This window comes from Accipiter gentilis, chromosome W, assembly GCF_929443795.1.
Source record: "Accipiter gentilis chromosome W, bAccGen1.1, whole genome shotgun sequence".
Lineage (NCBI taxonomy): Eukaryota > Metazoa > Chordata > Aves > Accipitriformes > Accipitridae > Astur > Astur gentilis.
Genome location: NC_064918.1, coordinates 35,181,068 through 35,207,221, shown reverse-complemented (window position 1 = coordinate 35,207,221; position 26,154 = coordinate 35,181,068). Strand labels below are relative to the sequence as shown.

Below are 26,154 nucleotides of genomic sequence, written 5' to 3'. Positions count from 1 at the left end.
CTGCGCAGACACGAAAGAAACAAATATCTCGGCTCTGTGTGTTATCGGCTCTTCGCACACCAGTTGAAGAACCCTGTTTTGGGACAACACGCTTGCTACCCTCAACCGTAGAGATCCCAAATGTGTAGGCACCATTTGAAATAATTTCCCCAAATCAGTTTCATTTTTGCATTTTCTCTGAGTGTAAATGTGGCTCTTATTCACATGCAAAAGCCCTACACGTAACATGGAGTTATACTTACATCAATAAGCTGCTGCTGATCCTTCTCAGACATATTGGTCAAACTGTAGTACTTTCCAGAAAGGTCTCCTTTCAGCCCAGCTAGAGCAGTGACCACAACATTTTCCACTTCTCTTCTCTCTGCCCTGGTACAAGCTGGAGGAAGGCTGAGGCCTCGGATGCTACGACCAGTACGTACACGTGATGAGAGGACATAGCGCTCATCAAATTGACCATGGGTGATCTGAAGGAAGAATGTTTTTTTAATTTACACACAGTCCCCCATTTTGTATACTACCATTTAAAAAACCCATCATACAAAAATGGGGCATCTTTCTGCTCAAGGATCATGACCTCTCCTAGATATCACAGAACATTAGGAACCCCTCAGTGTTTCAGATAATAAGGTTTTTTTAGGAACTCCAAAGTTCTTTTGCTGACTGAATGAGGCAAAGTAACCAGCTGATCCTTCTTAGCTCCAGCATGGAATATGAAAGGATCTGAGTGGCTTTTGGAAATACAGATATGAACATAGAAAGAAGGCCAGGTATGGAAGATCTTTTGAAAGAGGAAAGCCCAAGATGATGCTAATCTACATGGTTATTGAACTATGAAGGAAATACTAAGCAATGGGTAAGATTTGATTGTGTGTGTGCGGGGCAGGGGGGAAATGCTTTCACTCTAATCCTTAAATACATGGTTGTCTTCATCTCATGAACAGACTCACAGTGCCATTAGGCAGAGGCCCAAATGCTTAGTACCAGCTGGGATTAATCCCTCTGTTAAGAACAAGGTAGGGATGCAACTAGCTTGCTGTTAGGGCCATGAGTGCACCAAGGAGCTCTGCAAACCTCTTTCACCCTCTCTCCACTGGGTTTTAGCCAGCTCTGATATTGCACAGCTGTATAACCATGGATCCAACAACTTTGAAAAGAGCTGTCTGAAAAAGATCTGTGAGAAGTTTCATCTGGGGTCTTTACACCTTGGTTTGAGGTGCATTTAATCTAAGGCCCTCACCCTCAGTCCTTGCCTGAGCTACTTTGTATGTATGCCTGTGCCTGGCCTTGTACCTTGTTTAGCCTGACCCTGCCTTGCTGACCTGACCTCAGACTTGCCTTGTCACTATGGGATTCTCTGTCAATTGCTGGGCTGTTGGCTGAACCTGGTTACTTTAACTAGACCTGTTCTCTTCTTGGGTACTGTGGAACTGTGCCCTTGGTGAGCCCATTGCTCTGCCTGTCTTGTTATCGCTCTTGGCTCCTGGCTTGCTCCTTTTGCACAGTCTCGTGCCTCTGACACTTCTGCATGATTTCAGGGTGTAATTGAATAGAGTAATCAGGTGAACACTAGAGTAGTCCAGTGAAAGAGGTTCAGTAAAGAGAGGAAATTAGAAGAGAAGAATAAGGAAGAGAAAGAAAGGCCATGCAGATGCTAGCCTGGTTTGTCCTTTGTCAGATGCTGAAAACCCCATCAGACCTAAGCTGTAAACTAACAGCTTTGCAAAAAGAAAGGACAGAACCAGGCCTCACTTCATTTAGACATACTCCCTGTGGGATGTGCCATTTCAGTCATTTGTGGTATCCCAGTTTCCTTAGCCAGTTTCCTCATTTTCTTTGGAGTTGGATCAGGGGAAAAAAAGTACTTTTACATACAATATCATCATTGTAAGAAGCAGCACTGAATCTTTATTTCCTCATTATTTTATTTAAATCCTACCTTAGATGCATCCAAGTCTGTGTGATGCTTCATTGTGCGTGGATCATAGCCATTATGTCTCACTTTAATGACAGGGTCAAAAATCTCAGCAAATACCTATGGAGTCAAGAGAATATACAAAGAGTCTTCAGTATCATAGAAACACATTAATGCACTAACTTCAGTCACAAGGGAAAGCCCTTGGTACAGGCTCCTGGATGGCAGCCATAAAGGGGACTTTGCAAGTGCTGACAGGGGTATATATGAAGGGAAGGGTCATATGTGGGTTATATCTTTGAAAAGTGGTCTCTGAAAAAATTATCTCTCAAAATCTGATCTATTTTCAATAGAGCTCTCTTTTATGTAGCAGAGGGTAACTGCCAGTTTCTCAGTTGCTCTGAGTTTCTGCTGTACCTCCTAGAAGCAGAACATGGAATTTCACCCTCTGTCTCCTAACAATAAATTGGGAGATTATTGGTGGTGGATTTCAGTCATTTTGACCTAAACAGTGCTCTGTAGTGGTTGCTCATCTTCACAACAAAAATTGCACCTTACCTTACAATTGCACCTTACTTTATTTACAAGCTTATTCTAGTTACCACAGATAGGTACTGAATGTGGTGGCAACCAGATTAGATTTCAGGATTTATTAGCAACTAAAATACACGTTCAGTTCCCAGGCAGCTTGTGTCCTGTTCTTAGGTCGTATGAGAATACCTATGTCTTCACTGCCATTGGATACTGGTGCTAGTTAGAGCCATTTAGCACAGGTATGACAACACTGATCACAATCACACCTTCATTCTGTTGTGTAGCAATAACTCTGGCAGAACTTTTTAAGGCAGTCACCATGTCTAAATAAGTAAAACAAATCACAGAAGCTGGTAGTTCCAGAATACCAAGTGTCATCTTCCATCCTGAGCAGCTCAGCATTTGGGATACTATTAAGAGACTGTATAATAATAGATACCCTTGTATGGTAAGACTGAAGGAAGCAGACCACAGAGGTAAATAAAAATAAGGATTTTCTTCTTTTTCTGTTCTCCTTGTTTCAGAATTACATAAACCTGTCTATCCTAATACTATCTTTGGCTTTTGTTGTGTTCCAATAGCTATGGCTTAAAGATGCCCGGCACTTCACAGAAGACATTTTCTTTTCAGTTCTGCCTCAACTGTTTTACAATGTAATTTCCATATTACCTTTATTTTGATTTGTCTGATTGATTTTCCATAAACTATGTTTAGTAGTAGGAAAGAGAGCAGCTGTTGGAGGCAAATAGAGTATTGGTCCCAAGCAGCCATATTTTATTAACTTTGACTGCAGTAGAGAGGGGTCCTTTAGCAATGCCTCATATTCACTGCATTACCTAATGTAGAATAGCATTCAAATCCTCATAAAGAGCAGGGAAAATACTGTCTGTATGCACATGGCCTGCCCCTTATATATTCTCTGGGATACAATTTCCCTTAGGAGTGCATATTCTACTAAGAATCTGTGTTCATATAACAAGCTCTTGTGAACTATACCATACAAACGGAACCAAATATGATAGCATTGTGAAAATATTTTACCTCATAGGATTCTTCATCACCTGCAACCATGCCCACAGTTTTAATGAAAGGGTGGCCAGGATTGTCAACCCCGGTTTGGATACACTGGTCTAAGGTGTAGCCATTGGGAGTCATCTTGTCCCTTAGCCTAGCATAAATTGCTGGTGTGAGGCATTCAGCCATGCAGTTGTTATGTTTGCGGAGATCAGGATAGTCTGCACTGAAGAGAAAAAAAAATCACAAGCACTTAATGTGATATCTTTAAACAGTAATCCTTGCTAATTTAAGAAACTACTTAAGCGATCAGGAGATATGGAGTACACAGCACAGTTGAAAAATATAATTAGTTCTTGGTTTATACATGTATTGGGTTTATGTGGCAAGGTTTTCGGGGGGGGGGGGAGGGTGATGCAGGAGTGGCTTCTATGAGAAGAGATCAGGGGCTGCCCCCATGTTGGACAGAGCCAGTTTCAGCCTGCTCCAAAATGGACCCACCTCTGGCCAAAGCTGAGCCAATCAGTGAAGCTGGTGGCACCTCTGTGATAACATATTTAAGAAAGGGTAAAAAACACTGCATAGCAAGTTGTGAGAGAGAGAAATGAGAAAAAAATGTGAGAAAAAACAATCCTACAGATATCAAGGTCAGTGAAGAAGGAGGGGGAGGAGGTGCTCCAGGTGCTGGAGCAGAGATTCCCCTGCAGCCCATGGGGAAGACCATGGTGAGGCAGGCTGTCCCCCTGCAGCCTGCGGAGGACCCCACACCAGAGGAGGTGGATATGCCCTGAAGGAAGCTGCAGCCCATGGCAAGCCCATGCTAGAGTAGGCTCCTGGCAGGAACTGCAGGCCATGGAGAGGAGTCCATGCAGGAGCAGGTTTTCTAGCAGGAACTGTGGCCTGTGGAGGACCCATGCAGGAGCAGTCTTTTCCTGAAGGACTGTACCTCATGGAAAGGACCCATGCTGGAGCAGTTCTTGAAGAACTGCAGCTTGTTTTTGGGTTCTTGGGAAGGATCCACATTGGAGAAGTTGGTGAAGGACTATATCCCATGGGAGGGACCCCACAATGGAGCAGGGAACAGTGTGAGGAGGAAGGAGTGGCAGAGATGAAGTGTTATGAGCTGACCGCAACCCCCATTCTCCATTCCCCCGTGCTACTTGGGGGGCAGGAGAGAGAAGAGTTAGGAGTGAAGTTGAGCCTGAGAGGACGGGGGGGTGGGGGACAGGTGGTTTTAGTTTTGTTTTTATTTCTCACTATCCTACTCTCTTACAATTAATTGGCAATAAATTAAATTAATCTTCCCCAAGTCGAGTCTGTTTTGCCTGTGACAGTAATTGCTGAGTGATCTCCCTGTCCTTATCTCAACCCATGAGGTTTTTAATCTTATTTTCTCCCCCTGTCTTGCTGAAGAGGGGGAATAAGAGAGTGGCTGGGTGGGCATCTGGCAGCCAGCCAAGGATAACTCACCACAATACGTTGCACTGAAATTTAGGAAGGGAGGAATATTGAAGTCACGCAAAGTACTCCACACTGCACTGGTGGGCAACTGCACTAACAGACAATAGCAGCTTTCTGTTACTTGGAGCAACCAGAAAAATTAATACTAATGACCTTTGAAAGTGTATTAAACCTTATTGAAACTCTGCTGAGACACTCTTATTCAGAATTAAAAGAGCTCTAACATTGTTTTGTTCAAGTAGGAAATTAATTATGTTTAACTGGATAAGAGCTCTCATTCTGAACCGAGATGTTCTTGCAGCTTTGTGGACATCAGTGGAACTGTCTGATCTATATTAGCTGGGAATCTAACTCTTTTACAATATTTGGGGTTTTTTTTAATGGTTTTATTTACAAAAAGCTGTACAGTATAATGAACCAGAGAAAATGAAGACAACATGCTTTAGTAAAGCATTTTTGCAAGTGAGTCAAATCATATTTACTTTGTTTTGATAACACGTTGCTTTATGCACAACCCCATTATTTTTATGAGAATTTATTTGAACTAAGATACTATTTGCTACATAAAAAAATCTGTCAAAGCCTGGTCCCTTTTTTGTGTGTGTGCTTTGTTCTGTTTTTTCACAAATATGGCCAGCAAAGTCAACTTACATATCTGTAGCTAGTTTCTAATCATCAACAAGCTAGTTTTTAAACAGCATTAGGAATATTTCAAGTACAGTAGTTATATAAGAGGTTTCTTTACTACTTGCATAATTAAAATACTTCCATGATTCCTAATAGTAGAATCTATACAGTCAGGCAGTCCAATAGGCGCTGAAAGCATTCAAGAGCTGACAAGATAAAATAAGAACTAATTTGGTGCTTTGCCTAAAAATGGAACCATTTTTCAGGCTTGTCATTGTTTGGCAATGTTTTTGTGAGTGTGTTGATATGATCTCACACCCCTATTTTCTGGTCTTGAAGGCCATTGTCAGTGCTATCTAAAACTGGGGTTACTAATAAAGGATGCTGGGTTTTAGGTTGTCAGTCAACAGCCCATATGCAGACACATAGATGGTGTGTTTGCATGAGGGAGTAGGTACTCTGCAGCTTTAATGGGATCCTCCTCCCCCAAAGAGTTAAATGCTATGCCTAGCCCAGTTAACTGGGCCCTATGCTTAGCCGGCTACTTAACCCAAAGTGCTTACCTTGGAGGGAAGAGTTTTCGTTTTTCTTGAACAGCAGCCTTAACATTTTGCTTATTGAGGAGGTACCCAGTGGTTAGGACCCCTGTGCCTGCTGCTGCAAAGAGTGCAGCAGTTGCACGGCCAGCCATGAGACGACAGAATGTGCTAGCCATTTGTCTTGGAAAGATACAATTTCTAGAAGAGAAGACAACCTAAAATCAACCCATAAGACCTCATACAATGCAAATGAAAAATAAACCTTCACTTTTAACTGTAGTCCAATAAAAGAAGCAATTAATTTTTATTACTGGTTTGCATTGAAACACTGTTAAGAAAAATGGTTAGCATTTATTGTATTTCTATATATGCACCTTTGGTAGACTTGGAAATCAATTGATTTTTAGTGCTGTATTGAGCGCACAATTCTAAACCCAACACCCAGAATATTTTAATTGTTTTAATGATTTAGGGCCATAAATCAATGCTTTAGCTTGCTTCATAGTAACAATGCATTACATAGAGACATCTTTCCACTGACCAAAAAGGTACAGTATCAGAGTAAGAAACAGCAGACAAAAATATTTAAAATGAAAGGAGTATTTTGGTATTTTGGTGAAAGGAGTAATAGGAAAGGAGGTTGAAACCTTGTGGAGGTTTTGAGTCTGAGGTTTTGAGTATTTCATGGTATAATCAATTATATAATGCTGACTGTAGATTGCAGGGTTTTGTGGCATGGAGTGGGATAAGGCATCCTGCTAAGTCAGAAGTGTGAGTTCTATATTTTTATTGAAAATGCTTCCAGGTGACTCTGCTGTAAGTGGCTGTCTAGTCAGAAAAGTCAAATGTGGCAGGATGTGGCATTAGGTAGGTCGTTCCTTTCAGTGCTATCACCTACAGAAACTCATACACCTTTTCCATGCTAGCCTGACCTGTTAAACACTTTTTGTGCTTTTTTTCCATATGAATAAAGTTGAAGTAGGCCAGAACTCATCAGCCTGAAAAAGAGACAGTTTGGAAGAGGGATATGGTAGGGACCTAAAAATCCTGAGTGGCATGGGAAGCATGGATAGAGATCAACTCTTCACTGCCTTTTCCAATATAAGAATACAGTCCATCAAATGCAACTAGTGGGATCAACATTCAAAACAAACAAAGGAAGGTAAATCTTTACACAATCTGTCATAGACCTATGGAACTCCTTGTCAAAGGATGATGTAGATGCAGGACATGATCTGAAAATAGCTGAAAGCTGTGAGAGTATCAAGGAGTATCACATGTTTGTTCTGCTCTCTTCTCTGAGCATCAACTTATGGCCATTGTTGGACAGAGTACTGGGTTATGAAGACCCCTGGGCTGGATCAGTACTGTTATTCTTGAAATTTAGGATACTATGGAAGTATACAAGCATCTTTCAGAATACCCTCCAGCACGCCCTCCACCCCTCTGCACCCTGTTGCTAACTGACTTCTCACCTTCGGTTCGTTGCTATGTATGGTTTGTCACTATGCATGGTTCATCATTATGCAGAACTTGCCCCACCACAATGTTTGAGACATTAACTCTTTCAGTCTCTTACAGTGAAGAGTCCTCCCCCTGAGGAGGAAGGAGTGGCAGAGACAATGTGTGATGAACTGACTGCAACCCCCATTCCCTGTCCCCCTGTGCTGCTCGGGGGAGGATGTAGAGAAAATCGGGAGTGGAGTTAAGCCCAGGAAGAAGGGAGGGGTGGGGGGAAGGTGTTTTAAGATTTGTTTTTAATTCTCATAATCCTACTCTGATTTGATTGCTAATAAATGATACTCATTTCCCCAAGTTGAGTCTGTTTTGCCCATGATGGTAACTGGTGAGTGATCTCTCCCTGTCATTATCTCGAGCCACAAGCTTTTTCTTATATTTTCTTTCCCCTGTCCATTTGAGAAGGGGAGTGATAGAGTGGCTTTGGTGAGCACCTGGCATCCAGCCAAACTCAACTCACCACACCGTGATTACGCCACCTGCATGGCCTTGCCTTTATATAACAGTGTAGCAAGAAGTTCTCATGAGAATATAATTTCTATTTGCCAGTAGAAATGATGAATAGAGCTGTTTCCCTTTAAGAAAAGCCTGTAATAGCTGGAATGACCAAAATGGGGAAACCCTTTCTATGGACAGGGTCTGCACAGCATGCTGTGTGTGGATCAGAGGCCCGCTGAATGCTGCATAACTCAGGGTTCCCAGCATCTAAAGGGATGTAAGATTGTCCCTTTCTTTCTTTCTTTCTTTCTTTCTTTCTTTCTTTCTTTCTTGTGTTAGCTCTAATAAATAGCATTTAAAATGATACTTTACAGAGTGCTTTTCTTACTGGGATCATAACAAACCAGCACTTCCAGGTGCAAAGCACCAAGTCCCCAAAAATAGAAGCAACAGAACATCTCTACAGCTACTAAATAATTAATGCCTTAAAATATCATATTAGCCGTTTGGGGCCACAGGAGATCACTAGAAGTTCAAGTTCTGTTAATTGCCTGAAAAGTTTTGGCCCCTTTTAAGAATCACAGAATTCTCCATATTGAAAGTATGGAGTGATGACAACAGTCCTCAGCAAAGTATGATTCTGGAGTGACTACAGAGCTCTGGGGGCAGTAGTCAAGGGCATGGGGGCCCAGGTGGTACTCTCCTCAATTCTGCCAGTGAGGGTAAAAGGCATGAGGAGGAGGCTATTACAGGTCAATAATTGTCTGCAGAGCTGTTCTTGGCAACAAACAGAGGTTTGGTTTCTATGACCATGGGACCCTGTTTGAGGATCAGTGTCTGCTTGGTAGAAATGGGAACCACCTCACTAAGTGGGGCAAACGTATCATTGCCAATAGGACGGCTGACTTGGGGCTAACCTGGTAAGGAGGTTTTTAAACTAGGAATGATGGGGGATGGAGAGAGTTACCAGGAGCCCTGTGAGGGAGTGATGGACAGGGTAGATGAGCAAAGGGCCTGGGGTGATATGACCGAAAAGGATCAGAAAACCAAAAAATATGCGGCTTGAGCAGGGTCACCTCCAGCATTTTCATGTAAGCAAGGAAGCATCTACAAGGCACTGTTATGGAGAAATCCCAAAAATCCTTTCTGGGAAATTAGCATGCTGGGGTGCCTCTCTAAAGTGCCTGTACACTAATGCATGCAGCATGGGGAATAAACATGAGGAATTAGAGATCTGTGCACAGTTGCAGGGCTACGATCCTGTTGGGATCACAGAGAATGGCTACCAAGACTGGAGTGTTGCAATGGAGGGGTACAGGCTCTTTAGGAAAGACAGTATGGGAAGACAAGGAGGGGGAGTTGCCCTTTATGTTAGAGAACAACTGGTATGTATGGAGCTCTGTCTGGGGATGGATGATGAGCCTCTGAGAGCTTATGGTATTAAAGAGCATACAGGTATGGGAGACACTGTAGTGGATGTCTGCTACAGGCTGCCTGACCAGGAAGAGCAAGTGGATGAGGCCTTCTACAGACAGCTAGGAGCAGCCTCACATTTGCAGGGGCCTCCTGGGGTACTTTAACCACCCCAATATCTGCTAGAGGGACAACACAGCAGGGCATGAGCAATCCAGGAGGTTCCTGGAGAGCATCAATGACAACTTCCTCACCCAAGTGACAGAGGAGCCAACGAGGAGAGGTGCTCTGCTGAACCTCCTGCTCACCAACAAGGAGGGGCTCGTTGGGGATGTGAAGGTCAAAGGCAGCCTTGGCTGCAGTGACCATGAGATGGTGGAGTTCAGGATCCTGAGGGGAAGGAGGGAGGAGGGTAAAAAGCAAGCTCACAACCTTGGACTTCAGGAGAGCAGACTTTGGCCTTTTCAAGGATATGCTTGGAAGAGTCACATGGGATAAGGCCCTGGAGGGAAGAGGGGCCAAAGAAAGCTGGTTAATATTCAAGGATCTCCTCCTCCAAGCTCAAGAGCGGTCCATCCCAACGAGCAGGAAGTCAGGCAAAGATCCCATGAGGCCTGCGTGGATGAACAGGGAGCTCCTGGCCGAACTCAAACACAGAAAGGAAGCATAAAGAGGGTGGAAGCAGGGATGGGTAACCTGGGAGGAATACAGAGATACTGTCTGAGCATGCAGAGATGCAGTTAGGAAAGCCAAAGCCCACCTGGAACTGAATCTGGGCAGGAATGTCAAAGGCAACAAGAAGAGCTTCTAGAAGTACATAAGTGGAAAAAGGAAGGTTAGGGAAAATGTGGGCCCACTGCTGAATGGAGTAGGGGACCTGGTGACACAGGACATGGAAAAGGCTGAGGTACCAAATGCCTCAGTCTTTACTAGCAAGACCAGCCTTTGGGAATCCCAGGCCCCAGAGACCAGGGGCAAAGGCTGGAGCAAGGAAGACGTACCCTTGGTGGAAGAGGATCAGTTTGGGGAATACTTAAGCAAACTGGACGTACATGAGTCCATGGGCCCTGATGGGATGCACCCATGAGTACTGAGGGAACTGGCAGATGTCATTGCAAGGCCATTCTCAATTATCTTTGAATGATCATGGCGATTGGGAGAAGTGCCTGGGGACTGGAGGAAAGCAAACGTCACTCCCGTCTTCAGGAAGGGCAAGAAGGAAGATCCAGGGAAATACAGGCCAGTCAGCCTCACCTCGACCCCTGGGAAGGTGATGGAGCAGTGAGTCCTGGGAATCATTTCCAGGCACATGAAAGGCAAGAAGGTGATTGGGAGTAGTCAGCATGGATTCACCAGGGGGTAGTCATGCTTGAGCAACCTGATAACCTTCTATGATGAAATGACTGGCTTGGTAGATGAGGGGACAGCAGTGGATACTGTCTACCTTGACTTCAGGAAGGCCTTGGACACTGTCTCCCATAAGATCCTCATAGAGAAGCTGTTGAAGTATGGGCTGGATGAGCAGACAGCGAGGTGGGGTGAAAACTGGCTGGATGGCTGGGCACAGAGGGTGGTGATCAGGGAACAAAGTCCAGTTGGAGGCCAATAAGTAGCGGTGTACCCCAGGGGTCAATACTGGGTCCAGGCCTGTTCAACATCTTCATTGATTGGAGTGTGCTACCTTGAACTTCTAGCCCTTATACCTGTTTGGCTGAGTCATAGAATCCTAGAATCATTTAGGTTGGAAAGGACCCTTAAGAACATCGAGTTCAACCGTAAACCTAACACTGCCAAGTCCACCACTAAACCATGTCCCTAAGCGCCACATCTACACGGTCTTTTAAATACCTCCAGGGATGGCGACTCTACCACTGCCCTGGGCAGCCTGTTCCAATGCTTCACAACCCTTTTCGGTGAAGACATTTTTCCTAACATCCAATCTAAACCTCCCCTGGCGCAACTTGAGGCCGTTTCCTGTCGTCCTATCGCTTGTTACTTGGGAGAAGAGACCGACACCCACCTCGCTATAACCTCCTTTCAGGTAGTTGTAGAGAGCGATAAGGTCTCCCCCTCAGCCTCCTTTTCTCCAGACTAAACAACCCCAGTTCCCTCAGCCACTCCTCATAGGACTTGTTCTCTAGACCCTTCACCAGCTTCGTTGCTCTTCTCTGGACACGGTCCAGCACCTCAATGTCTTTCTTGTAGTGAGGGCACCAACACCGAACACAGTATTTGAGGGGGGGCCTCACCAGTGCCAAGTACAGGGGGACAATCACTTCCCTAGTCCTGCTGGCCCCACTATTTCTGATACAAGCCAGGATGCTATTGGCCTTCTTGGCCACCTGGGCACACCGCTGGCTCATATTCAGCAGGCTGTGGACCAATACCCCCAGGTCCTTTTCTGCCAGGCAGCTTTCCAGCCACTCCAGTCGTTCCACCCCAAGTCGTTACTTGATAGGCTGTTACTTGTTGCTGCTGACATATTTACTCCAGATGCTGATTTACGTGTACCCTCACCTGATCAGGTCCTTGATCCCTTTCTTGCTGTACATCAAACTCCAAGAAATGTTAATGGCTGTTTTCGATTTTTGCTGATTGCTGTGCTGTTTATCACTTTGCTTTGCTTTGCGTGGGAGAGCTATGCTAAAAGTACTTGCCTTGAGCGTAATCTGGTATTTCGGCCCTACATTGCTGTTGTTTCACTACTCCGAGAACCATCTCATGAAGACGATCAGCCATTACATCTTTCCCCTTTTCTCCTCGGAGAGACAACTTGAGGAGGTATACTGTGGGGCTTAGCTGCCTACCGGGGTTAAGCCCCAATCCGTCTAACAGTCTATCCCTCAAATCCATATTTCTCCAATACAGAGGCAAGAATGCTGTGGGAGACCATGCCAAAGGCCTTACAGAAGTCCAGGTAGATGACATCTGTAGCTCTTCCCTTGTCCGCTGATGCAGTCACTCCATCATAGTAGGCCACTAGATTAGTCAGGCATGATTTGCCCTTGCTGAAGCCATGCTGGCTGTCTCTCATCACCTCCCTGACTTCCATATGGCTTCAGCATAACTTCCAGGAGGATCTGCTCCATGATCTTCCCAGGCACAGAGGTGAGGCTGACAGGTCAGTAGTTCCCAGGGTCCTCCTTTCTACCCTTTTTAAAAATGGGTGCAATGTTTCCCTTTTCCCAGTCACCAGGGTCTTCACCTGACTGCCGTGACTTTTCAAATATCATGGAGAGTGGCTTGGCAACTACTTCTGCCAGTTTCCCCAGGACCCTGGGATGCATCTCGTCGGGTCCCATGGACTTGTGTATGTTCAGGTTCCTCAGGTTGTCTCGAACCTGATCTTCTCCTACAATGGGAGGGACTTCATTCCCCCAGTCCCTGCCTTGAGGTCCATCCACTCGAGAGGTGTGGGAAGAGAGATTACCACTGAAAACTGAGGCAAAAAAGTTGTTGAGTACCTCAGCCTTCTCCTCGTCCGTTGTCACCAGTTTGTGAGTTGTGTTCATCAGAGGGGGTACACTTTCTTTGACCTTCCTTTTCTGGCTGACATACCTATAGAAGCCCTTTTTATTATTCTTTGCATCCCTTGACAAGTTCAGCTCGAGCCACGCCTTGGCCTTCCTGACACCATCCCTACACAACCGGGCAGCGTCCCTATACTCTTCCCAGGATGCCTGTCCCTGCTTCCACTGCCTGTGCATTTCCTTCTTGCCCTTCAGTTTGACCAGCAGGTCTTGGCTCATCCATGCCTGTGTCTTGCCTTCCTTTCCTGATTTCTTACACCTAGGGATCAAGAGCTCTTGCGCTCTATGGAAAGCATCCTTAAAGATCTGCCAGCTCTGTTCTGCTCCCTCATTCCTGAGGGCAGTTTCCCAGGGGGACCTATTGACTAACTCCTTGAACAGCTGGAAATTTGCTTTCCTAAAATTCAGGGTCCTGACTTTACTCTTCGCCTGACCCATATCCCTCAGCACTGCAAACTCCACCAGTGCAGGATCACTGTAGCCCAGGCTGCCTCCAATCTCGATGTCACCGATTAGCTCACTTGGTGCTGGTGACCATCAGGTCCAGTATCGCAGCCCCTCTGGTAGGGCTGTCTATTACCTGGCTTAAGAAATTATCCTCAATGCACTCCAGGAGTCTCCTGGATTGCCTGCAGCTCGCCGTGCTACTTCTCCAGCAGATGTCGGGGTGGTTGAAGTCCCCCAGCTGGATGAGAGCCTGCGAGCGCGATGCCTCCTGGAGCTGGAGTAAGAAGGCTTCATCAGTAGGCTCCCCTTGATTGGGCGGCCTGTAGTAAACACCAACCACAAGGTTCCCTTTGTTGCCTCGGTCTCTAGCTCTTACCCATAAGCTTTCAACCTGCTCGTGGCTATTCTTCAGAGACAGCTCTTCACAATCTATCCATTTCTTGATGTAGAGGAAAACCCCTCCGCCCCTCCTTCCTCGCCTGTCCCTTCTGAAAAGCCTGTAGCCATCGATAGCCGCACTCCTGTCATGAGTTTCGTCCTGCCAAGTTTCAGTAATGGCAATTAGGTCATAGCTTTCCAGCAGCACGGTGGCTTCCAGAGGTGGAAAGCTGCTGCGTGGAGTCCCACAGAACAAGTCGTAGAAGCCGTCAAAGGAGAAGGCGAGTCGGGTCATTTGGCAGATGTGAAAGCCATCCCACTGGCCCTAGAGATTGCTGAATGAGAAAAGTAGCCAGTACTCTGTCTCTCTACTGAGTCATGGATGGTGGCAAATGCCCTATGAGGGTGGCTACAGCAGTGGAAGAAGACCAATTGGCAGCACAGACGTAAACCCATCTGGGCTGCTGCATTGTGGCAGGACATTGCTGCCCAGGTAGAGAACCTTGCTGTAAAAGTGCGTCATGTAGATGCTCACGTGCCTAAGAACCGTGCTGCTGAAGAACATTGAAACAACAAACAGGTAGACAAGGTTGTCAAAATTGAAGTGGCTCGGATGGACCTGGACTGGGAGCATAAGGGTGAGCGGACTGGGAGCATAAGGGTGAGCTGACTGGGAGCATAAGGGTGAGCTATTCATAGCTCAGTGGGCCCATGCAACATCTGGACGTCTAGGAAGAGATGCAATGTACAGAGCCAGGGGTGATCCAGGGATGGGCCTGAACACTGAAGCCATCACACAGGTTTTCCGTGAAAGCAAAGCATGCACCATAATCAAGTGAGTAAAGACTCTCTGGTACAGAGAACGGTGGCTGCAATATCAATAAGGGGAGGTGTCCTGGTTTCAGCTGGGATAGAGTTAATTGTCTTCCTAGTAGCTGGTACGGTGCTATGTTTTGAGCTCAGTATGCAAAGAATGTTGATAACACACTGATGTTTTCAGTTGTTGCTAAGTAGCGTTTAGTCCAAAGTCAAGGATTTTTCAGCTTCTCATGCCCAGCCAGCGAGAAAGCTGGAGGGGCACAAGAAGCTGGGAAGGGACAGAGCCAGAGCAGCTGACCCAAAGTGGCCAACGGGGTATTCCATACCATGTGACGTCACGTTGTCGTGGTTTAACCCCAGCCAGCAACTAAGCACCACGCAGCCGCTCACTCACTCCCCCCCCATCCAGTGGGATGGGGGAGAAAATCGGGAAAAAAGAAGTAAAACTCCTGGGTTGAGATAAGAACGCTTTAATAGAACAGAAAAGAAGAAACTAATAATGATAATGATAACACTAATAAAATGACAACAGTAGTAATAAAAGGATTGGAGTGTACAAATGATGCGCGGGGCAATTGCTCACCACCCACTGACCGACACCCAGCTAGTCCCCGAGCGGCGATTCCCTGCCCCCCACGTCCCAGTTCCTATACTAGATGGGACGTCACATGGTATGGAATACACCGTTGGCCAGTTTGGGTCAGGTGCCCTCGTTGTGTCCTGTGCCAACTTCTAGTGCCCTGGCTGGGCATGAGAAGCTGAAAAATCCTTGACTATAGTCTAAACAATACTGAGCAACAACTGAAAACATCAGTGTTATCAACATTCTTCGCATGCTGAATTCAAAACATAGCGCTGTACCAGCTACTAGGAAGACAGTTAACTCTATCCCAGCGGAAACCAGGACAGTATCCACCCCTTATTCTATACCATTGATGTCATGCTCAGTTCCCATACCTTTAGTTACATCCTGATTAATCATCACCACCTTTCCATCCCTTTGAGACATATGAACAAGGAGATGTGTATATATATGTATATACACAGAGACATATCATTCCTTTAGTTCATGAGTTATGTTCATAAAACATTTGTTGAGTTCAATTAGTTTCCGACTCTGGGCTCCATCTGTCATACCAGTCTGTCTGGGCAGGAGGAATGGTGCAAAGTCCTCTCAGTCAGTAGAGCGAAACTGGGCTTCAGCGCGGTGTGACGAGCAGCTGACATTTGACACAGCACGAGGATGGTGTGCACCGTTGGATTGATGCATGCTGGAGTCAGTTCTGGTTCCATCACTACTGCGTTTTGCTCAGTTTTATCGCAGTTCTTTCTTGCTTGATCCAAGTGATTCTTACTATAGTACTATGGATATAGCATATAGCAATTATAGTAATGATAACATACAGTAGCAGGGCTATATAGCAACTAATATCATACAGTTTAATTCTGGCTATTTTCACCTAAAATCAAATCCCTTTGAGGCACACATCGGACTTCCCCATCTTTCCGCATCACCCACCAAGTTCACCCAGGCCCTTGAGCAAAAGCAATCCCACGAATGGGTTTACCTTTGCCTGAGGCAGGAGTAACCCAGACTGTTTTCCCTAACATATTTTTCATGTGCACTACAGGGACTTTGTCCCCTTCTACAGTATGTAAAAATTCTGATTGGGCAGGGGCACTCCGATTGGCAGATCCTCTAGTGTTGACTAACCAGGTGGCTTTTGCTAAGTGTGTATCCCAATGTTTGAAGGTTCCAGCCCCCATTGCTCTCAATGTAGTCTTTAACAGTCCATTGTATCGCTCGATTATCCCAGAGGCTGGTGCATGATAGGGAATATGATACAACCACTCAATGCCATGCTCTTTGGCCCAGGTGTCTATGAGGTTGTTTTGGAAATGAGTCCCGTTGTCTGACTCAATTCTTTCTGGGGTGCCATGTCGCCACAAGACCTGCTTCTCAAGGCCCAGGATAGTGTTCCGGGCAGTGGCATGGGGCACAGAATATGTTTCCAGCCATCCGGTGGTTGCTTCCACCATTGTCAGCACATAGCGCTTCCCTTGGCGAGTTTGTGGGAGTGTGATATAGTCAATCTGCCAGGCTTCCCCAAATTTATATTTCAGCCATCGCCCTCCATACCACAGGGGCTTTGACCGCTTGGCTTGCTTAATTGCAGCACATGTTTCACATTCATGGATAACCTGCGCGATAGTGTCCATGGTCAAGTCCACCCCTCGATCTCGAGCCCATCTATATGTTGCATCTCCTCCCTGATGGCCTGAAGTATCATGGGCCCACCAAGCCATAAATAGCTCACCCTTATGTTGCCAGTCCAGGTCCACCTGAGACGCTTCAATCTTGGCAGCCTGATCCACCTGTTGGTTGTTTAAGTGTTCTTCAGTGGCCCCACCCTTGGGTATGTTAGCATCTACATGACGTACTTTTACAACCAGATTCTGTAGCCGGGACGCAATATCTTGCCACAGTGCGGCAGCCCAAATGGGTTTACCTCTGCGCTGCCAGTTGCTCTGCTTCCATTGCTGTAGCCACCCCCACAGGGCATTTGCAACCATCCATGAGTCAGTATAGAGGTAGAGCACTGGCCACTTTTTCAGCAATGTCTAACGCTAGCTGGATGGCTTTCACCTCTGCAAACTGACTCGATTCACCTTCTCCTTCAGCGGTTTCTGCGACTAGTGGTGTAGGACTCCATACAGCAGCCTTCCACCTCCGATGTTTTCCCACAGTGCGACAGGACCCATCAGTGAACAGGGCATATTGCCTCTCATTTTCTGGCAGTTTATTATACAGCGGGGCTTCTTCAGCACGTGCCACCTCCTCCTCTGGTGACATTCTAAAATCTTTGCCTTCTGGCCAGTCCGTGATCACTTCTAAAATTCCTGGGCGACTGGGGTTTCCTATGCGAGCCTGTTGTGTGATCAGTGCAATCCACTTACTCCACGTGGCGTCAGTCGCATGATGTGTAGAGGAGACCCTCCCTTTGAACATCCAGCCCAGCACTGGCAGTCAGCATGCTAAGAGGAGCTGTGTCTCAGTACCAACCACTTCTGAGGCGGCTCGAACTCCTTCATACGCTGCCAATATCTCTTTTTCAGTTGGAGTATAGCGAGCCTTGGATCCTCGATATCATCGACTCCAAAACCCCAGGGGTCGGCCTCGGGTCTCCCCAGGTGTTTTCTGCCAGAGACTCCAGGTAGGGCCATTCTCCCCAGCTGCAGTGTAGAGCACATTTTTAACATCTTGTCCTGTCCGGACTGGTCCAAGATCTACGGCATGAACAATCTCCCGTTTAATTTGTTCAAAGGCTTGTTGTTGTTCAGGGCCCCTTTAAAATCATTCTTCTTCCGGGTCACTAGATAGAGAAGGCTTACAATCAAACTGTAATTTGGAATATGCATTCTTCTAAACCCAACGACACCTAAGAAGCCCTGTGTGTACTTTTTATTAATCGGTGGAGTCATAGCTGCTATTTTGTTAATCACGTCCTTTGGGATCTGACGACGTCCATCTTGCCATTCTATTCCCAAAAACTGGATCTCCTGTGCAGGTCCCTTGACCTTACTTTCTTTTATGGCAAAACCAGCTTTCAGAAGGATTTGGATGATTTTCTTCCCTTTCTCAAAGACTTCTTCTGCTGTGTTGCCCCATACGATGATGTCATCAATGTATTGCAGGTGTTCCGGAGCTTCACCTTTTTCCAGTTCAGTCTGGATTAGTCCATGGCAAATGGTGGGGCTGTGTTTCCACCCCTGGGGCAATCGATGCCAAGTGTACTGGACACCCCTCCAAGTAAAGGCAAATTGTGGACGACACTCTGCTGCCAGAGGGATTGAGAAAAACGCATTACCAATGTCAATTGTGGCATACCACTTGGCTGCCTTTGAATCTAGCTCGTATTGAAGTTCTAGCATATCTGGAACGGCAGCACTCAGCGGTGGCGTAACTTCATTCAGGCCGCGATAGTCAACTGTTAGTCTCCACTCCCCATCAGACTTCCGCACTGGCCATATGGGACTTTTAAAGGGTGAGCGAGTTTTGCTGATCACTCCTTGGCTCTCCAGTTGGCGAATCATTTTCTGGATGGGAATCAGAGAGTCTCGGTTGGTGCAATATTGCCGCCGGTGCACCGTCGTGGTAGCAATTGGCACTTGTTGTTCTTCAACCTTCAGCAACCCCACAACCGAAGGGCCTTGAGAGAGACCAGGCAGGGTAGACAACTGTTCAGTGCCCTCCATCTCCAAGGCAGCTATACCGAAAGCCCATCGATGCCCCTTTGTGTCCATAAAATACCCCCTACTGAGATAGTCTATGCCAAGGATACACGGAGCCTCTGGACCAGTCACAATGGGGTGTTTCTGCCATTCATTTCCAGTTAGGCTTACTTCAGCTTCCAATACAGTTAACTCTTGGGATCCCCCTGTCACACCAGAAATACAAATGGGTTCTGCCCCTTTATAACTTGATGGCATTAGAGTGCACTGTGCGCCAGTGTCTACTAGAGCCTTATACTCCTGTGGGTCTGACGTGCCAGGCCAGCGAGTCCACACAGTCCAATAGACCCGGTTATCCCTTTCCTCCACCTGGCTGGAGGCAGGGCCCCTCTAATTCTGGTTAGAGTATTCAGTATTCACTTTTTGTAGAATTGGCTCAGAAGTCCCTTCAAGAGGATCAGAAATAAAGTCAGCCCTTCTACTCTGTTTGGAAACTGGAGCAGCATTTTTCCTGGTAGAATCCCCTTTTGCGGTGGTTTTTCCTCGCGTTTCACGTACCCGTGCATTTAGGACCGAGGTAGGTTTTCTGTCCCGTTTCCTCATGTCCTCTCCCTGATCACATAGGTAAAACCACAGGGCACCTTGCGGTGTGTACCTTCTATATTCTCTCTCTTGGGCAGAGGAATGCTCACTCCTAATAGCTGAGACATTGGTCCTTACAAGTGTGGAGTAGGACATATCCTCTTTGATTTGTTGGACATCCTGGGACAGCTCCTCCACAGCCGAAATGCAGGCTTGTAGGGAGGAGGAGAGATTTTCTTCGTATTGACACAGTTGGCGAGCCACTTCCTCCACTGTTGGTGCCTCTTCATCCTTCCAGGATATTACTGCCAATGCGTTGGCATAGGACGATGGTGCGCTCCGTACAAACTTCCGCCACATGGGTCGTGTGCATTGCACTTCGTCTGGATCTTTGGGGAATTGTGGGTTGTCCGGGTCATGATGAATCGTCTCTAGCACAGCTAATTCCCTCAGATATTGAATACCTTTTTCCATGGTGGTCCACTTGCTTGATTGACATATAACATCTTCCTTAAAGGGGTACCTTTCCTTCACACTTGACAGGAGTCACCTCCAGAGGCTGATGGCTTGTGTCCCTCTTCCAAGTGCCTTGTCAATGCCACCTTCCCTGGCAAGTGATCCCAGCTGCTTGGCTTCCCTACCTTCTAATTCCAAGCTATTAGCCCCATTGTCCCAGCATCGGAGGAGCCACGTGATAATATGCTCACCTATACGGTGGCCAAAATCTTTTTGCATATCCCGCAGCTCACTCAGGGATAGGGGCCGGGTTATTACCTCTGGTTCTGCCTCTTCCTCCTGTTCCCGTGATGACCCTGGTTCACCTTCATCCTTTGCTAAGCGAACTGATTTTTTTGTATATTTCTTTTTCTGTGTGGGGGCAACCGATACTGGTCCAGGTTGGTCCTCTGGTTCAGTTGCAGTATCGCTCGCCGGCGTTCTGGATAACCGCAGTGTCTGTCGCCGAGGTTTGGGTAGCAGCAATGCTCATTGCCGGGGCTGGAGGGGCTGCAGTGCCTGTTGTTGAGGTTTGGTAGCCCGAGCTCTCGTCGCCGGGGCTGGAGGGGTCACGGTGCCTGTCCCCAAGGTCTGGGTGCCTGCAATGCTCCTTGCCAGGCCTGGATGGGCCGCAGCGCCCATTGTCGAGGTTTGGGTGGCCGCGGTGCTCATCGTTTTCTTGTTAGGTCTAGAGACTTTCTCTTCCCCTTGAGGGTACTGAGTAGTGTCGAACAGGGCTCGATAGGCATCGGCCAGGCCCCAGCACGTTGCAGTGATTAGTATCTCTCTGGAGCTGCCGGGGTGACAGCATACCTTTTCCAAATATTTTACTAGTTCTTCTGGATCCTGCACTTGTTCAGGGGTGAATTTCCAAAACACTGGAGGTGCCCACTTTTCTAGGTACTTGCCCATACTACCCCACACACCCTGCCACTCATAATTATCCAGCCTAGGGGCACATCTCTGGGTGATCTTCTTAAATAGTTGTTTAACCTTAAACGAGAGCTGAACCACATTCAGAAGTATGCTAATTCCTAGCAGTAGGGCTAGGACCGTGCTGGTCCCAACACCCCAGGAGTATTCAAATTTTCCAAAATTCTCCAACACCATTGTAACTGGACTGAAGGAGAAAGGAGAGGGGAAGAAAGGTACCCCACCCGTAGACTGGTTTTCCATGGAGGAAAGGTAAATGGTATAATTATTAATAGTTTCCCACAGTTGGCTCCCACCGTATAAAGGTGACAATGCTAAGTGCAAATACCGGATTAATCCCACAGCCGATGACTTTATCATACCATAAACCAGTGTTATACCATACATCAAAGCGAAAACCTTAATCCACCTCCCACGGATGATAAGCAGCAGAAGAGGAACTACATACAGCAAGCAAGGTGATACATAACAAAGCTTTAAAAGCCAGAGCAACAACTCTAAGAACACATAAATCAACATAATGAACGCTTGGAACAAATTTTTTTAACAAGCTCTGGTCAGGTTTGTCGTTATCTCAACCGTTCGTGCCCCATGTTGGGCGCCAAAATCGACTGTCATGGTTTAACCCCAGCCAGCAACTAAGCACCACGCAGCCGCTCACTCACTCCCCCCCATCCAGTGGGATGGGGGAGGAAATCAGGGAAAAAAAAGTAAAACTCCTGGGTTAAGATAAGAACGCTTTAATAGAACAGAAAAGAAGAAACTAATAATGATAATGATAACACTAATAAAATGACAACAGTAGTAATAAAAGGATTGGAATGTACAAATGATGCGCACGGCAATTGCTCACCACCCGCCGACCGACACCCAGCTAGTCCCCGAGCGGCGATTCCTGCACCCCCACTTCCCAGTTCCTAAACTAGATGGGACGTCCCATGGTATGGAATACACCGTTGGTCAGTTTGGGTCAGGTGCCCTCGTTGTGTCCTGTGCCAACTTCTTGTGCCCTGGCTGGCCATGAGAAGCTGAAAAATCCTTGACTATAGTCTAAACAATACTGAGCACCAACTGAAATCATCAGTGTTATCAACATTCTTCGCATGCTGAACTCAAAATATAGCACTGTACCAGCTACTAGGAAGACAGTTAACTCTATCCCAGCTGAAACCATGACACCAAGCCACAGGCAGCCAGCTTCTCCAGGAGAATGCTGTGGGAAACGGTGTCAAAGGCTTTACTAAAGTCCAGGTAAACAACATCCACAGCCTTTGCCTGATCCGCTAAGTGAGTCACCTTGTCATAGAAGCAGATCACGTTAGTCAAGCAGGACCTGCCTTTCATAAACCCATGCTGAGTGGGCCTGATCATCATCATCTGTTTGTCCTGTACATGCTATGTGATGGCGCTCAAGATGAGCTGCTCCATAACCTTCCCCAGCACCGAGGTCAGGCTGACAGGCCTGTAGTTCCCCGGATCCTCCTTGCGGCCCTTCTTGTAAATAGGCATCACATTGGCAAGCCTCCAGTCAACTCAGACCTCCCCTGGTTAGCCAGGACTGCTGATAAATGATTGAAAGCAGCTTGGTGAGCACTTCCGCCAGCTGCCTCAGTACCCTTGGGTTGATTCCATCCGGCCGCATAGACTTGTGTGTGTCTAAGTGCTGTAGCAGGTCGCTAACCATTTCCCCTTGGATTATGGGGGCTTCATTCTGCTCCCCGTCCCTGTCTTCCAGCTTAGGGGACTGGGTACCCCGAGAACAATTGGTCTTACTATTAAAGACTGAGGCAAAGAAGGCATTAAGTACCTCAGCCTTTTCTTCAGTCTTTGTCACTATGTTTCCCCCCACATCCAATAAAGGATTCTGCTTAGCCCTGCTTCTGTTGCTAATGTAGTTACAGAAACATTTTTTGTTGTCTTTTACCTCAGTAGCCAGATTAAGTTCTAGTTAGGCTTTGGCCCTTCTAATTTTCTCCCTGCATAAACTCACAACATCCCTGTAGTCCTCCTGAGTTGCCTTCTCCTTCTTCCAAAGGTCATAAATTCTCTTTTTTTTCCTGAGTTCCAACCAAAGCTCTCCGTTCAGCAAGGCTGGTCTTCTTCCCTGCCGGCTCGTCTTTCGTTACATGGGGATGGCCTGCTCCGCACCTTTAAGATTTCCTTCTTGAAGAATGTCCAGCCTTCCTGGACTTCTTTGCCAAAGTCTGGCCTCTGGAAGTCCAAGGTAGCAGTTCTGCTAACCCCCCTCCTGACTTCTCTGAGAATTGAAAACTCTATCATTTCTTTCATCGAGCTTTGGCCTTTCGTGTCTTCTCCTTGCATATATGTACCACAGCTCTGTAGTCTTCCTGCGAAGCCTGACCTCACTTCCAGAGATCATACAATTTCTTTTTCCCCTTGAGCTCCATGAGGAGCTTCCTGTTCAGCCAAGCTGGTATTCTGTCATTCTTGCTTGACTTTTGACACAATGGGATTTCCTGCTCCTGTATTTCTAAAAGGTGTTAAAGACTGACCAGCACTCGTAGACTCCTAGGCCCTCTAAAGCAGATTCCCAGGGTACTCTGCTAACAAGCTCCCTGAGTAGCTTAAAGTTTGCTCTCCTGAAGTCCAGGGTAGCAACTCTGCTGTCCTTTTTTCTCATTACACTGAAAATTTTGAACCCAACCATTTCATGATCACTGTGGCCAAGACAGCCACCTACCATCACATCTCCCAGGAGTCCTTCTCTATTCACAAATAGCAAGTCTAGGAGGGCATCTTTCCTAGTTGGCTCACTGAGTACTTGTGACAGGAACTTCTCTCCTACAAATCTCAAGAATTTCCAAGACCTGCTCGTCACAGCAGTATACCATTCCCAGGTCATGTCTGGGAAGTTGAAATCTGTTGTGGAGGATCCACAGGGGAAATCACGCACAGACCAATGTGATCAAGTGAAGTCCATTTACTACAACTTTTAGCACAGTTATATACCTTATGTGCTTGTGCACGCGCCTTATACAATACTCTAATTGGTCCAATACCCTGTTTCATGCGACGCTATCTTATCCTCTATTGGCTGTGCAAGCTTCTTCACGAGGTGTCCAGCAGTTACTTATCTCATTCTTCGGCATCCAGGAGTTGCTTGTCAGGCTCTTCTTATCTTCCTTTTTCCCAGCGTACAAGGGCACAGCGTCCTTGTCTGCTCCAGCACTTTGTAAACTTATGCTTCATTCCCACCTAACGCCTGGATTGCTCACATGCCCTCGCCCAGCCAAGAAATCCTCAACAGAAATCTCCCATAAGGACAAGGGCTACCCATCCAGAGATTTCTCCCAATTGCCTATAGAGTAACGCATCAGTGCTTACATCCTGGCTGGGTGATCAGTAGCAGACACCCACTACAACATCTCCTTTGTTTTCCATGCCCCTAATCCTCACCCAGAGGCTCTCAACCACATCATCACTAACTGTAAGGGCTGTACAGTCAAACCTCTCCCTTACATTCAGTGCAACTCCTCCACCTCACCTGCCCTGCCTATCCCTCCGGAACAGCCTGTAGCTGTCCATCCCAGCACTCCAATCGTGGGACTCATTCCACCAAGTCTCACTAATACCGAGCTCTGGGAACTGACCAACGCTTCCAGTTCATCCTGCTTGTTTCTCATACTCCGTGCGTTGGTGTACAAGCATTTCAGATGTGCTCCTGAGCCCTCCAGGCTCCCTGGAGCAGTGTAAATGTTCTCACTAGCATTGCCACCCTCAGGCGATGCCATGCCAACCCTTGGCTTACCTACTGCAATCCTGTTGGTATCCCCTTCCCCCATCGATTCTAATTTAAAGCGCTCTCAATCAGTCCCGCCAGCTTACGCCCAAAGACACATTTTCCCCATCAGGACAGGTGGATCCCATCAGGCCCAAGCATATCTTGTGTCGTGAAGGCTCTTCCATGGTTTAAAGACCCAGAGTTTTGGTGGAGGCACCAGTCCTGGAGCCAGGTATTGATATCCTGGGCTCACCTGTTTCTTCTAAAGTTTCCCCCCCATTACTGGGAGGATAGAGGAAAATACTACTGTCCTGGTTTCAGCTGGGATAGAGTGAACTGTCTTCCTAGTAGCTGGTACAGTGCTATGTTTTGAGTTCAGTATGAGAAGAATGTTGATAACTGATGTTTTCAGTTGTTGCTAAGTAATGTTTAGTCTAAAGTCAAGGATTTTTCAGCTTCTCATGGGCAGCAAGCAAGACGGCTGGAGGGACACAAGAAGTTGGGAAGGGACACAGACAGGGCACCTGACCCAAACTGGCCAACGGTGTATTCCATACCATGTGACGTCCCATCTAGTATAGGAACTGGGACGTGGGGGGCAGGGAATCGCCACTCGGGGACTAGCTGGGTGTCGGTCAGTGGGTGGTGAGCAATTGCCCCGCGCATCATTTGTACACTCCAATCCTTTTATTACTACTGTTGTCATTTTATTAGTGTTATCATTATCATTATTAGTTTCTTCTTTTCTGTTCTATTAAACCGTTCTTATCTCAACCCACGAGTTTTACTTCTTTTTCTGATTTTCTCCCCCATCCCACTGGGTGGCGGGGAGTGAGTGAGCGGCTGCGTGGTGCTTAGTTGCTGGCTGGGGTTAAACCATGACACTTGGCAATTTCCTAACCCCAATCTCAGCTTTGTGAAACTTTATAAAACACAGACATCTGTCACAGTAAAAACGGACACGACAAGTAATAGATCATGCAAAATGGCTACTTTAGTGTTCTAACACATCTTTTTATCCCCTTCTTCAGAGTATGTGTTAGTATATGATTGGTTTGGTTAGTAACTAACAATTCATGATTGGTGAGTTCGTTAGGACGGTTCTTCTTATCACTGTCTTATTTTTGTACTGGTCTTCTCGGATCTTTCCAGACTCTCAAGGATACACTACAAGCTGGTCAAGGTCGCGCTGTTCTCGAACTGTCAGGGATTCTGTAGACTCATTGCATCCCCCGACAATTCCCCCTTTTTGTATTTGTGCTAAAAATATCGTCCCAGCTGCCCTCTGCAGGGCCCTTTGCAGAAGGCTGAAAAGACAGGGCAACATTAGGAGCATAGTTATCACAACCAAGATTACTACCCCCACAGTCTTGAGCAGAGACATCAACCATCCAGACAATCCCCAACCCTCGAACATCTTTGTCAGCCAATCTAATTCATCGCTTTCTGTCAGCTTCCTGACTCCCTTCTTTAATTGTTGAATACTACTGAAAATGGATTCTGAGTGATCGGATAAATTCATACAACACATCCCTTCAA

At 46.6% G+C, this 26,154-nt stretch overlaps 2 protein-coding genes across 2 annotated transcripts in view; one reads left to right on the top strand and one right to left on the bottom strand.

Moving 5' to 3' along the window:
* LOC126035456 (uncharacterized) overlaps window positions 1-26,154 on the top strand; it is a 430,975-nt gene that overhangs the window by 181,814 nt on the left and 223,007 nt on the right. The window lies entirely within an intron of this gene.
* On the bottom strand, window positions 216-6,263 carry LOC126035584 (creatine kinase S-type, mitochondrial-like). Its single transcript, XM_049794230.1, has 4 exons — window positions 6,112-6,263; window positions 3,488-3,686; window positions 1,937-2,032; window positions 216-464 (listed from the first exon to the last, which is right to left on the bottom strand). The coding sequence occupies exons 1-4, from the start codon at window positions 6,261-6,263 to the stop codon at window positions 216-218; spliced, it is 696 nt and encodes a 231-aa protein (XP_049650187.1).

Coding starts and splice junctions, on each gene's coding strand:
- LOC126035584 (XM_049794230.1), bottom strand. CDS start 6,263: ATGGCTAGCACATTCTGTCGTCTCATGGCTGGCCGTGCAACTGCTGCA. Junction 2,033..3,487: donor GTGATGAAGAATCCTATGAG/GTAAAATATTTT, acceptor TTGACTCCATAG/GTATTTGCTGAGATTTTTGA. Junction 465..1,936: donor CAGACTTGGATGCATCTAAG/GTAGGATTTAAA, acceptor TTCTTCCTTCAG/ATCACCCATGGTCAATTTGA.